A 16,489-nucleotide genomic window follows, 5' to 3' on the forward strand; every position below is an offset into this window, starting at 1 on the left:
TTTCAAACCCATAAATTTTGATTTTTTTCATTTTTTATGAATTCTCCTTGAAAAAAACAGTTTGAATTCATCTTTTTCTTTCCATACCTTGTCACACATGGCTAAAAAGAACCAGCTGGCCTTTTTGGATATTCAACCTGAAAACTTCATTAGCTAGAAACTACTTATTTGTTAAATATTTTCTTCATGATCTCAAGCGTTAAGTTTTGTTAAAATCTCTGCCATTACATTATTCAAATTGTCTTTTCTCTAGCTTCCAATAGCATTTTCTTCCTGTCCCATCACTAACTGTCCTGTCATGTCCCTTTCTCTAAGTCTTGAGTTGTTCCAGCTTCTGACCCATTGCCTGATCTCAAACCATTGGTATAGATTTTGTTATGGTAATTTGTTATGGTAAGTCTCTATTGGTACAAAATTACTTACTACTCATGCCATTGAGAAGTTGAGTCTTGTTTTTCTCCATTCTAATCTTGGTTAGTCTGGTGTCTTTTCTGACCAATAACATGCAGTGGAAGTGATATTTTAGCACTTCTTAGGCAAAATCATGAGCTTTACAGTATATAACTGAGCCTGTTGAAACAGCTGGTCTTGGAGTCCTGAGCCTCTGTGCAGTCTGAGTATTCTAAGACTGCAGTTCTGAAGAGGTCATGTGTAGGTGGCTGGCACTACACCAGCTGAGCCTATGAATCTGAAATCCAAAATATTTCTTTTTTTTTTTTTTAAAGATTTTATTTATTTATTTGACAGAGAGAGATTACAAGTAGGCAGAGAGAGAGAGAGAGGAGGAAGCAGGCTCCCTGCCGAGCAGAGAGCCTGATGCGGGACTCGATCCCAGGACCCTGAGATCATGACCTGAGCCGAAGGCAGTGGCTTAACCCACTGAGCCACCCAGGCGCCCATGAAATCCAAAATATTTCTAAATATGAATCTGAGATTCATGAATCTAAAATCCAAAGTATTTCTAAATATGAACTTATTGACTGGTCCAGTTGCCTTAGAATTGGGTCTTGTTTTCAGTTTTGTGGTCCACTGTATTATGAATAAAGCATTACAAATTCTCTAAAGGTTGGTTTATTTGTAAAGGATACAGTTAAATTATGATGACCCTTCCATGCTAATCCTGAATCTTACATAATTTAAGAATTAGTGAGAATGGCCCAATGGAACTTCAATTTTTTTCTGTGTAGATATTAGTGTACAGTAATAGATTGGGCCCATCAATCAGTTCTAGAACATACTTATAGGTTACTTTTAGAAGGTGACCTTAACTCTCTAGTTCTGGGGTTCCTGGGCATTTCTATAGTTGCTGACTAGAAAAATGAATGTGAAAAAGCTCTAATGTGAGTGAATTACATGATTAGGATGGCTTTTCACATCAGAGGCTTAAGAAGGTACTACTTGTGATGTATATACTTTGAGTGAGGACCCTATATTTAAACACTAAGCTGTAATGTCTTCTGTTGTCTTCTCCTGCCAGAAGAGAGACAGAACTCAGATACTTGTCTTCTAAATACCTTAAATGGTGGTCCAAATAGTTTTCATTACACTTTCTATTTACCTTCTCTTCTAAACATTACAAGTGGAGGAATGTTTGAAGATTGCAGAAAAAAGATATTAGCATTTAGGTTTTGGAGAGTTGGCACAAGATAATTTTTGGTAGAGATTTTTGAGAAATAGATATTAAAACTGGAATATTTGAAAATTGGGAAGAGTTTATGGGTAGCTTCTTTGAGAAAAACCTTCTATTTGATTATGTATGATGATTTGATCACTTTTGTCCAGAAAGCACCTAAAGTACCTTTAGCCCCATACCAAAGTGCCCATTTGTCAACTGTTTGTTTCCTGTCTACAATGAGAAAGAAGATTGTACCAAAATGTAAATCAACACAATCCTTCCTTTATGGAGAAAGACTAGGAACAAAATGCTTAGCTAAATAGTCAATTTACATTTAATTATAAGCTCTTTTTCTTGTGGATTGTTCTTGGACAAGCAACAGCCCACAGTCCACATTTTGAGTAACACTGATATAGTCAATTTCTGTATCTTCAGACAAGGAACTTGCAGCCCAGAAAAACAAATGAGATTGAAGTTATGTTTTATAATTATTTAGGTGTAGAGCTAATTTAGTAGAATTAGTTGATAACATGAGTACAACTAAATTAAGTGTTCTTTCAAGTATATATTGCATTTTTATGGAAATTGCTGGTCACTGAAACTAATTTTTTAATATTACTACATTGTAAAACGTATGTATAAATATACAAAGATACAAAAATCTAAATATTTGTTTCAAATATTTTAATGTTTTGATAAAACTTTTTTCAATGGCATAGAAAGTTTTTATGATTTTGAATGAAAAAAACTGTTATTCATTCAGATTGCCACTGTAGAAAATATTCCAGGTTATAAATATGTCCTGAAAGGTAAAAGGCAAAAATAAAGTAACTGTGCTTGCTGGCCGGCCGGTCTGCCTGCCTGCCTTCCTTCCTTCCTACCTTCCTTCCTCTCTTTCTCTTTTTCCGCCTGCCTTCCTTCCTTTCCCTTTCTTTCTTCTCTCTCTCTCTCTCTCTCTCTCTCTTCTTTATTGACATATAATTTACACAATAAAATAATTCATTTTAAGTGCATAGTTTGGTGACTTTTGATAAATATATGTAGTCAGGTAACCACCACTCAAATAAATTTTGGAAATATCCATCATTTAAAAGATGCTCTCTCATTCCCCTCTGCATTTACTTTCCACCCATTCCAGGCTACCGTCTCTTGTCACTATGATGTTGCATTTTCTGGAATTTCATATAAATAGTATCATATGTTATTCAGGAGTTTGTCTATCTTCTCTACTTGCTATCATGTTTTTGAGGTTGATTCCTATTATTGCATTTATATTTCCTATTTATTGCTGAGTAGTATTCTATTGCTTGGGTATAGCGCATTTTTTTTTTTTAATTTACCAGCTGATGGACATTTGGATTGTTTCCATTTTTCTTTTTCTTATAAATAAATAAATAAATAAAGAAATAAATGATTTTTTTCTTTTTTATTAACATATAATGTATTATTAGCCCCAGGGGTACAAGTCTGAAAATCACCAGGTTTACACACTTAACAGCACTCACCATAGCACATACCCTCCCTAATGTCCATAACCCAATCACCCTCTCCCTACCCCCTTCCCCCTCCAGCAACCCTCAGTTTGTTTTGTGAGATTAAGAGTCTCTTATGGTTTGTCTCCCTCCTGATCCCATCTTGTTTCATTTATTCTTTTCCTACCCCCCACACCCCCCACGTTGCATCTCCACTTTCTAATATCAGGGAGAGCATATGATAGTTGCCTTTCTCTGATTGACTTATTTTGCTTTTCATTTTTCTTGGGAAAATACCTAGGAGTTGAATTTCTGGGTCATATTCTAAGTACATATTTAACTTCATAAGAATTTGACAAATTGTTTCTCTAAATGTCATATACAATTTTATCTTCCTGCCAGCAATATATGAGAGTTCTTTCTAAAAAAATTACTCAATTTAAGGTTACTCAGTTTAAAAAAATTAAAAGCATCTTTATTCTTACCTATGATACTCCTCATGGCTTCAGGTCCTGGGTTTTATAATATCCTAAACAATACTATAATCAACAACTTTACCGATACCTGCTTGACGAAACAAAAGAAAAGTGCGTTTGGATCTTCTGTTCCTCGGACTCTCTTCCTGGTTCAGGAAGAAGCTTTTACTGCTCCTGGTCCTGCTGATTATCAGGTAATTTAATAAAATATTAAATTCATATTAATTTAAATAAATTTAAATTAATAAATTTAAATTCAATTAATATTAATATAATATTCTTTATATCTAATAACAAGACTTAGGGCTTAAAAAAACACATGTGACATATATACCTCATTACTTTAAGCCATACTATTATTATTATTATTATTTTTAAAGATTTTACTTATTTATTTGAGAGAGACACCCAGAGAGGGGGTGCACAGGAAGGAGCACAGGGAAAGGGACAAGCAGACTCTGTACTGAGTGCGGAGCGCAACATGGGGCTCAGTCTCATGACACTGAGGTCAGGACCTGAGCTGAAACTAAGAGTCAGATGCTTAACTGACTGAGCCACCCAGGCACTCCAAGCCATACTATTACTGAAATTATTTGTATGTGGTAATTTATGGCATAAGAATAAACATTAATTTGATTCATAACTATGTTTGTAATTTCTTTTCAAAGACGAATCTTGTTTATTTCTTTGAGAATCTCATATGTATTTCTTTAAATATTTACCTTCTTTAAAAATTACTCCACTAAAAAAAAAAAAATAGAATAAAATTACTCCACTATTTTCTGAGGTTAATTTAGGATCCCTTTAAATGATTTTTGTGGTTTTATAGTTTTTGTGTAGAAGTCTTACCCATCTTTATTAATTTATTCCTTGGTATTTAGTCTTTTCCTGTTTTTTAGTTCTAATGGTACCTTTTAAATGTTTCATTGTTTAGCTTTCTTCTATTGGTATAAAGAAATATAATAGACTTTATTAAAGATTTGCTTTACCAATAATCCATACTTCTTGCTAAATTAAATCATTACTTCTACTAATTTATAATTAGTTTGAAAAAAGTTTCCTCAAGCACAATTATGCCACCTGTGAATGACAGTTTATATCTTTTTTCCAAGTGGTTGATCTTTTATATATTTTTATGTTTTCCTGGACTTCTGCATCTCAAAACAGGGTATCAAAGATGATAATTATATGAGTAGATAGTAAAATATTTTGTTGGATTTCTCAGTTTATTGAAAGCAGAATGTTGTACATGATTTTGATTTACTGATAATTTACTTTCACAAAAGGTAGAGAAAGGTATGAAAGGAACTCACGTCTTAGCTTAATTTTGACTAAAGAGAACTAATGAAATAGAAGGGAAGAATCTTTTGTAAATAGTGATCATGTTATTTTACAGTTTAGAATTGTCAAAGAATAGTTTATGGACATTACTAGATATATACAAGGAACTTAGATAATCCCTACTTCAAAATGATCAGCAGAAAATAAGAAATGTTCTTAAGATCAGAGACTCTGACAATAAAACTAGCCTAAAAGGGTTGACAGGAAGATAAAATCATGAGTAAAATTTTGACAATGAAGTTTTGCTCCACATTAAACTTTTTAGAGGACATTTTTAAAAGAACATTGAAATATATGTGTATATATTTATTATTTATTCTTTCTCACTCCTAAAGAATTTGAGAAAGTTTGAAGAATGTACATATGGAAAAGTAAAAGAAGCTAACAGTAAGGGTAAAAAATATAGATAGAGCAGATAGATATTTTATAGGCAGAATATAAATAGAAGTTAAACATTAGGGAAGTTTGAACATAGTTGTCAAATCATAAAAGAACATGTACAAAACAGTGGAAATATAGTATCTGTCTTATTGTAGACACTCAGGAAATTGTAAGTGAATAAATGAATATGAAAGAGAAGCTTAAAGTGAAGGACAACTTATTGTAAAAAATACTACAGAAAATTAAAATTAGTTTGTATAATTTTTGTTTGGCAAAAAAAAAAAAAGTAGCTAAAAATAACTCTGTAGGGGTGTGGTAGATGAAATGGGGATAGTAGAGCCACTGAAATGCTGAATTGGATTTATCCTTCCTATCAGAGAAAATTATTTTCAACCCAAAGGTGAAACACACATGATTTATAGGAAATTGGATCCTAAGATGTTTATGGTGGTACTGTACGAATACTCTTGTGCAATGAAGTTAAATTTTAAAGTCATTTTTGCACAGGCTGCTAATCTTCTCAGTGTTGTTCCAGTTTTAGCATATGTGCTGCCAAAGTTATCACTCAAGTGCTTTAAATTAGTTAAAAACTTCAGATATAGCTGAAATAGATCTCATTGTAATGAAAGAACTGCTGTAAATCATTATCTGTAATCCCCAGGAGTTGCTCAAGATTTGTTGGCATAAAAGAAAAATAGAATAAATACAGGTTTTCCTTATTTAAACAAACATTAAAATTTCACAGTGAGATTTTTATGAATTCCTAAAAAATTTTATTTTATTTGTATGTATATTCTAATGTAGTAAAAAAAAGTGTAACACTAAATTTACCATCTTAACCATCTTAAGTGATGATACAAGTATATTTGAAATGCATCATGAACGTTAGTGCTTTTTAGTATTTTTTGTTGTATTTTGTTTAATATGTACTAGAAGTTTATTATTCTAAGTAACCAGACATTTAAATTTAAAAGAATTATTAGAATTATAACCTGCAAATAATTTTTACAAAGCTCTCATTATAATCTTTATTTTCCACTGAAGATAATGAGACAGCATAGCATAGTGGTTATGAGAATGATCTCTGATGTCAGAGTACTTGAGTGTATTTTCTTGCTCTGTCACTGACCTTGTGTAAGTTATTTAAACTCTTTGTGCCTTGGTAAGATGGAGATCATAATAGTACATACTTTGAAGCATTATTGGGAACACTAAATGAGTTAATACATGTAAAATACTTTAAATAGCTTCTGGTACATAGTAAAACTTTTGTTATTATTGTTGATAATTAAAAATTACCCATAGGTTTAACCCACACTCTTAGTTTATGTAAAATTTGATAAACTGTAATCAAGAGTGAAAGATACAATAAACATGCCTAAGTTTTAAAAATCCAGTCTGATAAACTGTGTTGAATTGCAGTATTAATCCATTTATATTTAGTGTGATTACTGATACATTTGTGTGTACAGAAACCATATTATTTCATATATTTTATTGACTTCTTTGTTTTAGCATTTTTTTCTTACTTCACCTTATTCTTTGAATTAGTAAGGTATTTTATACTTTATTTCATCTATTTCTATAAATTTTTAGTTATGTATTGTTTTATAGTGTTTTAGTGGTGGCCAACAAAATTACAATATGTATCCTGTAGTTTTTGTAGTTTAATAAAAAGGATTCCTTTTACCACTTTCTCAGTATGTGAACTTCAAATATTTTAGTTCCATTTTGGTACCTCCTATTTTGTTAATATTTGTTATACAGCTTAAGTTTATGTATATTATGAAGCCTTTGAATATTATTGTTTTTACAGTCAATATTTCTTCATATTTAACAAAACATTTACCTTCTCTTTTGTATTTTGTTTCTTTTTGCATTTCTGGGTTTCTGTATCAAATAATTTTTCTTCTGCCTAAAAACTCCCTGTAGTACTTCTTTTGGTTAAAGCCTGCTGATGATGAATTATTGTAGTTTTGTCCGAAAATGTCTTTGTCATTTTTAATTTGGGGGATTGGATTTGTAGGTTTGTAGTTATTTTCTTTCAGCACTTCAAGGATGTTATTTTATCATTTTAGGACTTTTGTTATTTCCATTGAGAAGTACATTGTTAAGTTTATTGTTTCTCCTCAAAGGCAACTTTTTTTTTTTTTTTTGTCTTTTTCTTCAATGTGTCAAAACTGTGGTTCTCTGTGATTCTATTTATTTGCCTGTGGTTTTCAGAGCCTCTGGGTTGGTATCTTTCATCAGATTTAAATAATTTTTACTATTATGTATTCATATATTTCTTCTGTCCCATTCTTTCCTATCTTTTGGGGACTCTAATAAATAGATATGTTACATCTATTTACTATGCCTCAAACATCTCTTATAATCCCTATGTATCAGGTTGTCTTTTTTTCTTTGTGTTTCAGTTTATTTTATTTTTTATTTATATTCAATTTACAGATAATTTATTATTGGTTTCAGAAGTAGAGGTCAATGATTTAGCAGTCTTATATAATACACCATGCTCATTACATCATGTGCCCTTCTTAATGTCTGTCATCCAATTATTCCATCCAACCACCCTCTTCCCCTCCAGCAACCCTTTGTTTATTCTCTAATATCAAGAGTTTCTTATGGTTTGCTTCCCTTTCTATTTTCATCTTATTTTAGTTTTCCTTCCCTCTCTCTGTGTTTATCTGTTTTGTTTCTTAAATTCTACTTATGAGTAAAATCATATGGTATTTGTCTTTCTTTGTGACTTATTTTGCTTAACATAATACCCTCTAGTTCCATTCACATCAATGTAAATGATAAGTATTCATCCTTTCTGATGGCTTGGTAATATTCCATTGTATATATACACCTCATCTTCTTTATCCATTCATCTCTTGGTGGACATCTGGTTTCTTTCCATAATTTGGCTATTGTGGACATTGCTGCTATAAACATTGGAGGGCATTTACCCCTTCAAATCAATATGTTTGTATCCTGTGGATAAATAAGTAGTAGTGCAGTTGCTGGTCTGCAAGGCAGTTCTATTTTAACGTTTTGAGGAACTTCTGTACAGTTTTCCAGAGTGGATGTACCAACTTGCATTCCCACCAACAGTGTAAGAGGGTTTCCCTTTTGCCACAGCCTCACTAATATCTATAATTTCCTGATTTGTTAATTTTAGCCATTCTTACTGGTGTGAGGTGGTATCTCATTGTGGTTTTGAATTGTATTTCCCTGATGTCAAACATTTTTTTCATGTGTCTTTTGGCCATTTGGATGTCTTCTCTGGAGAAATGTCTGTTCTTCTGCCCATTCCTTTCTTGATTGGATTTTTTGGTTTTTGGGTATTGAGTTTGATAAGTTCTTTAAAGATTTTGGATATTAGCTCTTTATCTGCTATGATATTTGCAAAAATCTTCTCTCATTCTGTAGATGTCTTTTAGCTTTGTTGACTATTTCCTTTGCCGTACAAAAGCTTTTTATCTTGATGAAGTCCCAATAGTTTATTTTCACCTTTGTTTCCTTTCAGTTTAGAGCTTTGTCTAGCAAGAAGTTGCTACAATTGTGGCCACAGAGGTTGCTGCCTCTAGGATTTTGATGGATTCCTGTCTCACATTTGGTCTTTCATCCATTTTGAGTCCATCCATTTTTATGTATGGTGTGAGAAAGTGGCCCAATTTTATTTTTCTGTGTGTGGCTGTCCAATTGTTCCAAAACTACTTATTGAAGAGATTGTTCTTTTTTTCCATTGGATATTTTTTCCTACTTAGTCAAAGATTAGTTGACCATAGAGTTGAGGGTACATTTATGGATTCTCTATTCTGTTCCATTGATCTATGTGTCTGTCTTGTGCCATACTATCTTGATGATTACAGCTTTGTAATAGAGGTCAAAGTCTAGAATTGTGATGCTACCACCTTTGGTTTTCTTTTTCAACATTCCTTTGGCTATTTGGTTTTTTTTTTTCTGGTTCTATACAAATTTTAGGATGATTTGTTCCAGCTCTGTGAAAAAAATTGATGGTACTTTGATAGGGATTGCACTTAATGTATAGATTGCTGTAGATAGCATAGACATCTTAGCAATATTTATTCTTCCAATCCATGAGCATGGAACACTTTTCCGTTTCTTTTTGTGTTCCACAATTTCTTTCATGAGTATTTTATAGTTTTCAGAGTATAGATCCTTTGTGTCTTTACAAAGAGAGAGAGAGAGAGTGCGTGAGCGAGCGAGCACACAATTAGGCAGAGTGGCCGGCAGAGGCAGAGAGAGAAGCAGACTCCCTGTGGAGCAAGGAGCCCCATGCGGTACTCGATCCCAGGACCCTAAGATCATGGCCTGAGCTGAAAGCAGTGGCTTAACTGACTGAGCCACTCAGGCGTCCTGTTGGTTAATATATTCTTAAAGTTGTGTTTCTTTGGTGTTGGTTGTGATGTCTCTTCTTTCATTCATGATTTTGTTTATTTGAGTCCTTTCTCTTTTCTTTTTGATAAGTCTGGCAAGGGGTTTACCAATCTTATTAATTCTTTCAAAGAGCTAGCTTCTAGTTTTGTTGATCTGTTATACTGTTCTTTTGGTTTCTATTTCATTGATTTCTGCTCTAATATTTATTATTTCTCTTCTTTTGTTGGGTTTAGGCTTTATTTGCTGTTTTTTTTCCAGCTCCTTTAGGTGTAAGGTTAGGCTGTATATTTGAGACATTTCTTGTTTCTTAAGAGAGACTTTTATTACTGTACACTTCCCTCTTACAGCCACTTTTACTCATCTCAATGGTTTTGAACAGTTAGTGCTTCATTTTCACTTGTTTCCATGAATTTTTAAAATTCTTTATTTTCCTGGTTAACCCATTCATTCTTTAGTAGGATGCTCTTTAGCCTCCATGTATTTGAGTTCTTTCCAAATATCTTCTTGTGATTGAGTTCTAGTTTTAAAACATTGTGGCCTGAAAATATGCAGGGAATGTTCTCAGTCTTTTGGTACTGGTTGAGACCCAATTTGTGACCCAGTATCTGATCTATTTGGTGAATGTTCCATGTGCACTCAATAAGAATGTGTATTCTGTTACTTTAAGACAGACTATTCTGAATAAATCTGTAAAGTCTGTCTGGTCTAGTTTGTCATTCAAAGCCCTTGTTTCCTTAATCTTCTGCTTAGATGATCTCTCCATTGTAGTGAGTGGGGTGTTAAAATTTCCTGCTATTATTGTATTATTATCAATGTGTTTCTTTAATTTTGTTGTTAATTGGCTTATATAATTGATGGCTCCCATGTTAAGGGCATAAATATTTACAAGTGTTAGATCTTCCTGTTGGATAGACCCTTTATGGTACAGTATCTTTCCTCATCTCTTATTACAGTCTTTAGTTTAAAATCTATTTTGACTGATATAAGGATTGCCATCCCAGCTCTTTTGGTGTCCATTAGGATGATAAATGGTTTTCTACTTCCTCAGTTTCAATCTGGAGTTGTCTTTGGGTCTATAATGAATCTCTTGACAGCATATCTATGGGTCTTGCTTTTTTATCCAATCTGATATCCTGTGTCTTTTGATTGGGGCATTTAATGCAGTTACATTCAGAGTAACTACTGAAAGATATGAATTTAGTGCCATTTTTTTGTCTGTAAAGTGACTGTTACTGTATATTGTCTCTGTTCCTTTCTAGTCTGTGTTACTTTTAGGCTCTCTCTTACTTAAAGGATCTCTTATAATATTTCTTGTAGGGCTGGTTTGGTGATCACAAATTCTTTTAGTTTCTGTTTGTCCTGGAAACTTTTTTCTCTCCTTCTATTTTAATGACATCCTAGCCTAATAAAGTATTCTTGACTGTATATATTTTTTTCACTTAGTATTCTGAATATATCATGCCAAATCTCTCTGGCCTGCCAGGTCTCTGTGGATAGGTCTCTTGCCAGTCTAATGTTTCTACCCTTGTAGTTTAGGGACCTCTCATCCCAAGCCAATTTCAGGGTTTTCTCTTTGTGTCTGAGATCTACAAGTTTCACTATTATATGTTGAACTGTTGACCTACCTTTATTGATTTTGAGGGGGGTTCTCTGTGCCTCCTGGACTTGAATGCATTTTCCCCCTCCCAGATTAGGGCAGTTCTCTTTTATAATTTGCTTCTAGATACCTTCTGCCTTCCCTATTCCCCTTCCTCTTCTTTAGGGATCCAAATTATTTTAATATTGTTTCACTTTATAGTATCAATTATCTCTCAGATTCTCCCCTTGTGAACCAGTTTGTTTATCCCTCGTTTTCTCAGCCTCTTTATTCTCCATTATTTTGTCTTTCATATCACTAATCCTCTCTTCTGCTTCATTTATCCTAGGAGCTAGAGTCTCCATTTTTTAATTGTCTCTCATTAATAGCCTTTTTGGTATCAACTTGGTTAGATTTTAGTTCTTTTATTTCTCCAGAAAGGAATTCTCTAGTGTCCTCTTTGTTTTCTTCAAGCCTAGCTAGTATCTTTATAATCATTGTTCTGAACTCTAGTTCTGACATCTTACTTATGTCCATACTGATTATATCCCTGGCAGTCAGTACTGCCTCTTATTCTTCTTTGAGGTGACTTTTTATGTCTTGTCATTGTGTCCAGAGAAGAGTAGATGAACAAGAGAACAAAATACTAAAATGGCAACCATGACTCCAGAAAAAATCATACTAACAAATCAGAAGGGACCAAAACCAGGAAAAAACCGCCACCACCACCACCAACAAAATTTAAAGAAAAAAAAAAAGAGAGAGAGAGAGAGATTATAATCAGAGAGGTGAATGGAATAGAGCAGTACACTAGATCCTGTGTGTATTTTGGTCTGTTTGTTAGAAAACTAGATCCCAATATTGTAAAGAAAGAAAGACTTATGTATGTACAAAAATAAAATGAAATATAATAAAAGGACAGGATATAAGTGTAAAAATGAAAATTAAAAGACCAAAAAAAAAAAAAAAGGAGTATAAACTGACAGGTAGACAGAACAGAGCAATACTCTATAGCCTGAGTATATTTTGGTTGGTTTGTTAAAAGAAACTACATCTCAAAATTGTAAGGAAAGAAAAACTTGTATATGTGCAGAAATAAAATTAAATACATTGAAAGCATAGATTGTAACTGTAAAGATAAAAATTTAAAAATATTTTAAAAGGGGTGCCTGGGTGGCTCAGTGGGTTAAAGCCTCTGCCTTCGGCTCAGTCATGATCCCAGGGTCCTGGGATCGAGCCCCACATCGGGCTCTCTGCTTGGCCGGAAGCTCTCTGCTTCCCCCCCACCCTCTACCTGCCTCTTTGCCTACTTGTGATCTCTGTCAAATAAATAAAATCTTTGAACAACAAAAAAAAGAGAGAATATGATGAGAGAGGTGAAGAAAATAGAGACATACTCTACATTCTGGGTGTATTTTGGTCTGTATCCCAAAATCATAAAGAGGAAAAACATATGTATACAAAAATAAAATGAAAAGAGAGAATGTAACTGTAAAAATGAAAAATAAAGATTTTAAAAACGTGGATAAAATAAGAAATTGAAAAAGGAAAGAGAAAAAAATTGAAATTGAAAGACTATAGAATTGTAGGAAATAAACTATGAATTCTCTGTTATATTTCTGTGGTGCTGAAGTTTTACAATTCTTAGTGATTGATAAACTTGGTCTTGGCTGGATGTTTGTGCTGATATTCTGGGGAGGTGCCTGTTGCACTGATTCTCTAGTGTCTTTGCCCTGATTGGAATTGTACTGCCCTTGCCAGGAGCCAGGCTAAGTAATCAGCTCTGGATTATTCTATGTGGCTTTTGTTCTTTGCAGGCTTTCTGTGCTGCTTTAGAAGATAAGAATGAAAATGGCGGCTTCCCATCTCCAGCCCCAGAGCCAAAAGCTCTGGGTCTCATTCCTCAGGGCACCCTCAAGAAAAAGCAGTTAGTCACTCTGTCTTCCTCATCTCCATCTGCTCTCTGTGCTCACTCAGCCTGTGACTGAGTGTTCATATCACAGGCGTGTGACCCTGCTTTGAGTCTCCAAGCTCAAAGTGTGCATCTGAGCTGCTCCTCCTGAAGGAGGAAGAAGCACCTTTCCAGTTCTATGACTTGTTGGGCTCCTGCTTGGAGCGCAGTTGCCCTACTATAGCATGGTTCTTATGGCAACACCGAGCTGAGAGCCCACTCCTGGGATCGTTGATTATAGCCAGCTTCCCTACTCTGATGCCTACCATACTCAGGCACCCCTGGTTTTCCAGTGATACTGAGCATCCTGAGACCACAATATCCCACCTAGGATTCTGCCCTTCTTTGCCACCTGACCATCTGTCATCCAGGGACACTCCTCAGTGGAGCAGACTTCTAAAAACTCTGATTTTTACACTCCACTGCTATATCACTTTCCTGTAGCTGGCTCCCATAGGCTCCCTCCCCTCACAGTTTATCTTCCCATATATAGCCTCAGATTCACTTCTCCACACCTCCCACCTTGCAGAAAGTGGTTGCTTTTCTATTTGTAGAGTTGCAGCTGTTTTTTTCTTAGATCCCTGGTTGATCACAGGTGTTTTGAATGATTAAGCTATCTACCTTAATTCCTGGGACAAGGTGATTCTAAGGTCTCCTATTCTTCTGCCATCTTGGATTCTCTCTGTGCTTCAGTTTAGCTATTTCCTTCAAAGATATCTTTCAATTAACTAATCCTTTTTTTTTTTAAACTGGGTTTCAAATACCATTACATTGATCTAAGTTTTCAATTTCAGATATTCTGTTTTTTAGTTCTAGAATGAATTCTATTTAACTCTTTCCAAGAATTTCACTTCTTAGGAGAAATTCCTCATGTTTTTAATTCTCCTTTTTCATTTTTTTCTTCTGTTTTCTTGAACACATTAATTATACTTATTTTAAAATTCTATGTACTAACTCCAATATCTGGATCACCTATGAGTTTGTTGTTATTTTCTGTTATTTTTTTTTCTTGAGTTTTGATCAAGCATGTCTATCTTTCAACATGCCCACTAATTTTTAATAAAATCCCAGATATTGCATGCAATATAGACTTTAAATGTCGTCACGATCTACTAGAGAGATTTTATACTCTCCTTTGCAAGGCAGATAAAAGTCAGAGATCACCTTAATCCAATCATGAATTACAGTAATTATATTTTTTTCTAGGACTTAGTTTACCTCTGATTTATTCATTTTCTTAAGTGTAGTCCTCTAGGGATTTCAGCTCAAAGCCTGATGTGTTCAAGAACCCTCTCTGTCAGGTTCTGAACTTCAGTATTTAATGCCCCTGTGATTTGGCTTAGACTTCTTTTTTGGCAGAGAGAGAGAGAGAGAGAGAGAGAAAGCATACAAGCTGGGGGAGCTGCAAGCAGAGGGAGAGGGAGAAGCATGTACCCCTTTGTGGGATTCTAACCCACAACCCCGGGATCATGACCTGAACTGAAGGTGGTAGCTTATTAACCCACTGAGCCACCCAGATGCCCCTTGGCTTAGATTTTTAGCATCACCCCATCCCTTATACCCTGGGAAAGAGCTTCATGGGGAAACAGATCATGTGTTTTGAGGCTCCTCAAACCTGTGATTTTGCTATTCTGGCTTAATAAGACCACAATGAGCTTTTTATCAGTTCTTTAACAGCAACCTCTGCCAGATCAAAACCCAAACGTCTTTCTCTGTTACCTGTTATGAGTAAATGCCACTGGGAGAAAGCACCTACAGAGTGATAGCTTATCTTTCAGAGGTTCTACCCTCTTTAGAATCATAACTCCTCTTGTCTATGCTGACTAATCAACATTAAAAGCATTCACAACTGAATGGGGCCTTTAAAAATAAGATTTTCTTATATTTTATCTGAATTAAATTGTTTTTGGTAAAAGTGTGATCTTCTGCAAACTTATTCCCTCTAAAGCCAAAGTCATCTAATGACTGATTCATTTTCTGAACTTTTACCCATAAACAGTAAAAATTGCAAGACATGGGTACCTGGATGGCCCAATTGGTTAAGTGTCTGCCTTTGGCTCAGGTCATGATTTAAGGGTCCTGCATCCAGCTCCCTGCTAGGCAGAGAGTCTGTTTCTACCTATCCCCCTGCCCTATCCCCCTACTTGTGGTTATACTCCCTCTCTCTCTCTCTCAAATAAATAAATAAATAAAATCTTTAAAAAAATTGCAAAATGCTTTTGGATTTATCTATACTATAGTTTTTAATATCATGTACATGATAATAAAATTATTATACAAGTAAATTATTTTAGCAGCATCAATAAATATAAAATCATACAAAATAATAATGCTGGCTCAGATGTTCTATATTTGAAGGCTTTCACAAGATGTGATTAAGTTTTCTGTTTTTGAAAGTGTTAAAACCTGCTTTTTTTTTTTGAGTGACTAGGTAGGAATAATATTAGAAGAGTGGAAAAGCACCAGCTTCAGCATTTAGGGTAGAGAGGCATATAGTTTCAAAGATACAGTATGTGAAGGATGGATATTTTAGTAGATTAATTTTCTTCATAAAGTGAAAAATAGATATCTATTTTACTAGGTATCAAATTCTGAATTATTAAGTATGAATGTCAAATTCTGAAATAAAAACAGTGAAGTGTATAAAAATGGAAAAATAAATTCTCATTTCTTTTGTATACATAAAGAATGTTACTACTAGTTATAGAGTTTAAAATATTAAATGAATGCAGATGACCAAATTATATGATGAATCAGAAAGAGTATAATATCACAAGGATTAATTAATTGCTAATTAAAATTTTAGATTACCAGCTTCATGTAGCCTATTAATTTACATCTTCAGTGTGTGTAAGGAATTACAATATTCAAGAGAGTGTGGATCATTCTGCTTAGAAAATTTATTAATGAAAGGATTTCCTCATAATCAATTTAAATAATTACTGTTAATATGTTTTTATTTTATGTATTAGTAATTGAATACTAACAAATAATACTATATAATATGTAATAATACTATATGATTGGCTAAATATCTTATATTCATATATGTTATAAAACAACAAAAATTGATGTCTGAATCTGACATCACAGTATAGGTAATAACTCACTCTTAATGTGTTTAAATAATGTATGTAGATTCATCCTACTTTTCTAGAGTTCCATATAATTAACTCTTTTTTCATTTTTACATCTCACTGACTTAAAGTCTTTTACTTCTATATCTGTCAAGATAAAGAAATTATCTATTAAAGTCTTTTACTTCTATATTTAAAATTTTTAATGAATATG

The 16,489-nt window shown here is 33.6% G+C and overlaps 1 protein-coding gene across 2 annotated transcripts in view; it reads left to right on the forward strand.

The window, feature by feature from the left end:
- The window catches only part of STPG2 (sperm tail PG-rich repeat containing 2), a 591,266-nt gene that overhangs the window by 165,010 nt on the left and 409,767 nt on the right, over positions 1-16,489 (forward strand). For both annotated transcript variants that reach the window (XM_082729100.1, XM_082729101.1), the window contains exon 10: positions 3,597-3,757. In XM_082729100.1, coding sequence (XP_082585226.1) covers positions 3,597-3,757 — 161 coding nt within the window. The remainder of the gene's footprint in view (positions 1-3,596; positions 3,758-16,489) is intronic.

The sequence above is a fragment of the Mustela nivalis genome (assembly GCF_964662115.1).
Source record: "Mustela nivalis genome assembly, chromosome: 4".
NCBI classification, from domain to species: Eukaryota; Metazoa; Chordata; class Mammalia; order Carnivora; family Mustelidae; genus Mustela; species Mustela nivalis.